A 6631-nucleotide genomic window follows, 5' to 3' on the forward strand; every position below is an offset into this window, starting at 1 on the left:
TTGTTAAGAATTTTGTTGTCTTCTGTATTTCACATTATAAGTTTGTATTAAAAATAATATTGTTGTAAGTATGTTTATTCTAATATATGTTGGTAACATATTAGAAAATGTATTACAGAGTAGATGTATTGTAGTTAATATAATCCCTGAATACATCACATTTTCCAAATGCTGTCGCCCATGGTACTTGAGACTAAGGGCAAGATCCTCCGCTGCTGTAAATCTTCGTGAGTTTATTGAAGTCAATGGACCTATCCTGATTTTCACCAGTTGATCCAGCACATGATCTAGTAGCTCATTTAGCAGTTTCTACAACGGGATGTGAGCAGCACTGTAACAAGGCAAGATTGTAAAGGCAGTAAACCATATAGAAATGTAAGAGTTAGAGTATTGGCAACTATCTTACTGAGTGAATAATAACATAAATTCCTCTATGCCATGATTTTAATAATACATCGTGGGGACTAATCTCTCCTGATTAGTGAGATGAGTTCCCACTAACATTAATGGAAATTTTACACCTGCATCAAGGATAATATCCCCTAGTATATATTTATCTTGTCTATTACTTCTTGTATTACATTTTTTTTATTTTGACTTGAAGTTATAAAGAAAGATATAGTCAGTGTTTATTTTCTTAAAAGGTAATTATGTCCTTTTTGAAGACAGGTCCCAGTCTTGCCAGCTGTGACTTAAGGGTGGCATGTCAAATTTAGCTTTTTTATTTCCTGGTTTTGGTTACTTGCTGTCACATCTTAAATTTATTACTTTGATAATAGTTTTTGTTTATAAGTAACTGCAGTGCAATTTTCTTTGTCATATGCATGTACCATGCTGGTGTCTTGTACTTGATCCTGCATCTTTCTAAGTCAGCGGTAGTTTTGCCATTGACTTCACTGGGATTAGTATTGAGCTCTTGGAATTAGATGCAGATATCCTTGGTCAGGATGAGTAACACTTTAGTCCAAAAGTGGTCCCATTCAAATGAATGGGACTGTTTGTAAAACAAGGTGCTACTTGTTGTGAGCAAGAATATCAGAATCTGACTCTTTGTTAGGACATTTCCAGGGCCAGCTCTAGCTTTTTTGCCGCCCCAAGCCAAAAAAAAAAGGCAGCCGCAGGGAGCGTGTGGAGGGTGGTCAAGGGCGGCTCGCAGGGGGGTGAAGGGCGGCGCCTTGCAGCCGGGCGAGAGGGGCTCCCCCCTCTGGCCTTGGGGTGCCTCTCCCGGCCGGGCAGGCGGAACCCCCGGGGGCTGCAGGAGGTGCTGGCTCAGCTGCTCCTTTAAAGGCGGCTCAGCTGGGCCGGGCTCAGAGCGGTGCGGGAGGCGGAGGCCGGTGCAGGCAGTGGGGAGTGGCGCGTCCCGGGGAGCCCGGCGGCACGGTGAGCGGCGGGGATCGCTAGTTCTTGCCCCCCTGGGCCGGGGTCCGTGCCCCTGCAGGGCTGGGACTGGGGGAGCACGGGGAGCCGGCCGGGGGCTCCGGAGCTGCGGACCAGGCTGCCAAAGCAAAAAAAAAAAAAAAAAAAGAACCACGGTAGGGCGGCCGGAATGTGCCGCCCCAAGATTGGTCGGAATGCCGCCCCTTACAATGTGCCGCCCCAGACACGTGCTTTCTCGTCTGGTGCCTGGAGCTGGCCCTGGACATTTCTTCAGATTGCTGCTAAGTCTCTAATACTGCTTGTCTCCTGTTTGTTCCATGTTCTTCCTTCTCTGGATAATAAGCAGAGCTGGTTGAGATTTTTCAAACAAAAAAACTTTAATTGAAAAACAGCCTTTTCTAAACCAGAAATAATCAGAAAAAATGTTTTCAGTTTTTCCAAGGAAGCTGGAAGACAAAAAGTGTAGTTCATTTTTTCATTCATAAGTTTACCTTTCTGAAAATTTTGGCAAAAATGTCTGTTTTTTGACCAGCTGTAATAATACATTCAGAGTTTTGTACTGCCACTGCATTTGTATTGCATGCATTTTTGACAGTTTTTTTTAAATTTAGCATTACATGGTTAGAGTTGTTTTTGTGAAGGATTGGTAAAATGGGCATATCTTCCCTTAAATTATATTGATTAATAGACTGTTTTATTTCTGTTAAAGCATTATTCAGACCAGAAAACGCTTGAAAATTTTGTCCAGGATGATATTCATCACCAAAAATTTGGGCTGTGTGATTCAAAGTATTAATCATAAAATATGGATCTTTCAACTCTATGGTACCCTTCCTTGTTGGTTGTTAGTTACTCAAACTTGTTCCCAAATGATGGATTTTCAGTGGCTTGTGTGAAATGAGTTGTTGGTATCAGTCCAATTCTTAGTGGACAGATGGCTGTACCATAGTTGTCACTAACTGTCACCTTTGTTGGTAGTGTCAGCAGAGACTGCTAGTATTACATTGTCTTGGGAGCTAAACTATTATTTTTTAGCCCTAGAGATGATCTTTACACATTGTGAGATGGTCTCTCCATACCAGGGTTCAGGACAGTATGAGAAAGCCTTTAGTGCTGATGTCATGTTGTATTTGTTATGTGGTTAAATATGTAGCGGATTTAATTCCTAGGGCTGTCAGTCTGGTACTTTTCACTAGCACTGAATTTAAAAATATTATTTGGTAAAATTAAGTGTGGTTTGACTTTCACATTAGGCTTTTAATAACATGTTCAATATCAGCCCAGAGTAACTGACTGTATTCTCTACATTTCTGAAAATCTGCCTTTTGTGTTTCATTTAGAAGTAGACATTGAAGGAATGGAATTTACACCAGGTGAAATGGACAGTATTGGAAGTGCCAGTGATGTTGAAGACCACTACAGTTTGCAAAGCAGTTCAAGTGATGGTGGCTATACACATTCCCGCAGACTTAATGCCAGGCTCTCATAGTGCCTGAGTTTCCAATTCAGCTCAGGACCATCTAACTGAAGCACTTATAGAAGAAAATTCCAGAGGTGTCAACTGCCACTCTTCCGGGAAACCCCAACCACAGCACTCTGAAATGGAGGTTTTGTACCCACGATTCCCTGCACTGTAACCACAATATTCGATATTGTAAATCATGGTTTTGCTGCAGAGAACTGTGGTTAGGTACAGTTGTGACTTAAAGCTAGCTTGATGTAGCCATACTGCAAATTTTAAAAAATCATATCATTCCATGCAAGAAGTATTAAATTCAAACTGTTGGAAGCATATGATGGCATAAGGAAGTTTAATAAGAAAATCATTTTGATTTTGCAGAAACCATTTTCAAATATTGAAGAATAAATGGAATCTATGATGTGTTAGTGATTCAAATCTATAAAAATTCAACTACTTTTTTTTCTTGTTTTTTTTTCTTCATGAAACATTATTAATGCTTTATAACAGGCTGTAGAGTATAAATTCTTTTACTAGTTGTGTTTGAGAGAGGCAGACAGAAAAAAATCTCCAAATCTCAGATGATCTTTAGAAAAAAGATCATATTAACAAGTCACTACTGTACTTCAAAATGGGGAGGAAAAAAGCCAGCTCTAATAATGACTTCATGTGGGATGATCTCAACTTTCTTTTGCTTTTTGCAATCAGCATCCAACCAGCAGCAAATCATTCTCACCATGATAACAGAGCTAGCACAAAGTAACACTGGAGTGTTAACCTGTTATTATGGAAGAGATGACTTTTGAAACATTTCGGTATTTTTTGTAAAGAATACAGAGCTCAAATGATCCAGATTTTGATAATTAAACCTCTCCTTACAAGGAATGTTTGCTAATGTTTCTTTTTTCCTATTTATAACTGCCAATACATTTTTATGGAAGGCATGGCTTATAATTACAGTATTCAGCTAGAGGATAATTAATCATTTTTTCTTCTTTTGCACGCTATAATTGCATTTTCTATTCTTAAATAAAGTGCAAAAAAATAAAGTGTATGCTGTAAAACAGCAAAGTTTATTTAGTACTCATCAAGCTGTTCAGAACATATTTACCCAAATTGTAGCAATACTACGAAGATGTATTTTAATACAACTTTGGCTTAGTGAAGTCATTAGAGCTTGGCTTGCTGGGTAAGAAAAATGGACCAGTCTTTGCATTATCTGTATAAAGAAGGTCTTTTAAAAAAAAGAAAAAAAAGAAAAGAAAAAAGAAAAAAAGCTAGAAACACTTCTAGAGAAGTGATTTTAGCAAGTGTAGTCTATATTTCCTGTAAGAGATTTTGTATTATATTTTCCTAAATGTTCTCATTTACTTGTATAGGGAGGGGAATGGTACAGACCCAAACCAGAGTCTCAGGGACTCTTCACCCTTGTCATATTGTGCCTTGGTGACCATTTATGTATGTCTCTCCTTTTTCATTGTTTAAAGGCAACTAAGCTTTGTTTCTTTCAAGACCCTCTGTTTGAATGGTCAGTTGTCCATCTTATTACAAATGAAGCACTGAGAGTTATAAATCCTCTCACATCCAATCCATGTGTCTTTTTAGTACAATTATAAAATTAGGTTTTGGTGAGAGGGTTAACCATTAATTACATTATACTTCATAGAGGCCCTCCCTTTGATTCTTCAGCACACAGATCTACATTTTGTTAGCTTTTTGAACCAGGGTCTCTGTGAGACCAATATTAAATGGGTATGGAAACAAATGTATTGTATAATGCTATAGGATGTCTAACTGTGGTACCATTTTAATATTCAAATATAAAAAACTCACGACATACTGACCATAATGATCAAAACAAAGATTCAGTTGTTCTTTCAACATTAGACATATGTGCCCTCCCTTTGGCTTTTACAAGAGAGTAGAAATATGAATACATTTTGTGGCAGCTTACAATCCTTGTTTGCACTCTTGCTTACTGCTTGGAACTTGCCAACAAGGAAAATGTATACTTTTAATTTACATAACCTAATTTATGGCCACCTGTACTTTGGCTTTGGGGAGGGGCCTAAGGTTATAAACTCTGGCAGCTGAATAATAAAAAACAACAATTAACCTTTTCTGTGATGCAGGTTTTGGTATTATGTTATACACCTTTGCATATTACTAAAATCCTCATTGTTGGGGAAAACACACAGCAATATACTCATTGTGTGTAGCTGACAAGCAGCAGAAATTACTAGCTCCTTTGGTGCATATGTAACTAATTTCCAAATCTGGAAAAATTAAGTGTTTACTTTAACACACGACTGTTAACAGGGGGAAAAAAGGCTAGTATATTGTTGCTGTTCATTTATTATATAATGAACACATTCATGAATTGTAAAGTGTTTCCTTTCGTGACAAGCAGCTCTTGCACAGAACCTCCTAATAAAAAGAGATTTGAAACTCACAGAAGGAGAGTAGAGATTTTAAATCCAACATTGTTGTACCTTATGTTGATCAGAAGATCTCCTTTTAAAGATGAATGTGCTAATTTAATGAGTTCTTCCACGCTGGGTATCCATGGCTTTGTAGATCTTATATTTTCAATAAAAATTACTCCAATAATCTGAATGGAAATAAAAAGGGTTTTATTTGTTTTTACTCTTTTGCATATTATTATGGTAACCATTATCAAGACAAAGAAATATGGTATCATTTTCATGGAGTGTTTGTCTTAATTAAAGTCTGATGTAATATGACACTTTCAGACATGGGACCCATTCCTGCAAATCCTTCCTTATAGTAGTAGCCCCATTGAAGTCAATGGCACAACTGATGTACTATTTGCATGAGTAAGGGTGTGCAGGATCAGGCCAGTAGCCCAAACAGTATCAAAGTGCTAACAGCTCTATCCATCTCCCTTTGATTTCTGTGGTGATGGATGGATTCCTGTGATTCTGTTCCAAAACATTATTCTCCACCCTATTCAGCAGTGTTATTAATTATGACATTACCTTATGGCATAGCAACTAGGGATGAATAGTTTCCTGTTTTGCTTTGTTTTTTAAATAATTTTAAGGTGGATGTTTGTCATTTTTGTGTGTGTGTGTAATTATTAGTGTTGCGATCAAAACAGTACAGCAAAAAAGGGAGGGGGGATGGGAGAGAGATATTTAATCATTTTCTTGGAGTAACTGCACCTAATCCAATCATCCTGCCGTGTTGTGTTATAATGTTTTTAAAATTGAGAATATCACATTTCTAAGTTTCTTTCTTTTGCACTTTCTAAATGGGGAAAGTTGTGAGGTCTATAGGAGTATGAGGCTGGAGCTTCTCTCCCATGGAACAAGGCCTGGAGGAAATTGCCATAAAGTTCTCTTTGCAGAATTTTCTCAAATTGTTCCATAAGGAGATGAGGAGATTGACTGCTCTCCTACCCATGGAACAAGGAGGAAATTCTGAACCTGCAGGTCCCAAGGTATCTACAAGAGGCCATGTCCCAGCCAGGATCTACACTTGTTCTGGTGCCTACTGTTCATCACCTCCTCAGCTCTACTTGGGTCATTTTGTCAGTATTTTCTGTACCACTGCCTGGGTGGGGCTATGAAAATGTCAAAGCAGCTTAAGGTAGCATTAATTTTTTTCAGATTCCCCACAAGATTTAGGGGGACAATGCATGTCCCCTACTCCATCCTACCCTTCCCAGCTGTTTCCACAAATTGATGGATGGCTAACCAACCTACCCTCCCTTTTTAGAAGACTAATATCTGTGCAAGAACTGGATACTATATTTCCTTATGCAAAGCTCCT

At 38.3% G+C, this 6631-nt stretch overlaps 1 protein-coding gene across 3 annotated transcripts in view; it reads left to right on the forward strand.

Annotated features, from left to right (window-relative positions):
- The window catches only part of MXD4 (MAX dimerization protein 4), a 47892-nt gene extending 42444 nt beyond the window's left edge, over positions 1-5448 (forward strand). For all 3 annotated transcript variants that reach the window (XM_065404815.1, XM_065404813.1, XM_065404814.1), the window contains exon 6: positions 2718-5448. In XM_065404815.1, coding sequence (XP_065260887.1) covers positions 2718-2866 — 149 coding nt within the window. In that variant the 3' untranslated portion in view covers positions 2867-5448. The remainder of the gene's footprint in view (positions 1-2717) is intronic.
- Positions 5449-6631: the final 1183 nt, after the last annotated feature.

The sequence above is a fragment of the Emys orbicularis genome, chromosome 5 (genome assembly GCF_028017835.1).
Source record: "Emys orbicularis isolate rEmyOrb1 chromosome 5, rEmyOrb1.hap1, whole genome shotgun sequence".
In the NCBI taxonomy this organism is placed as follows: Eukaryota; Metazoa; Chordata; order Testudines; family Emydidae; genus Emys; species Emys orbicularis.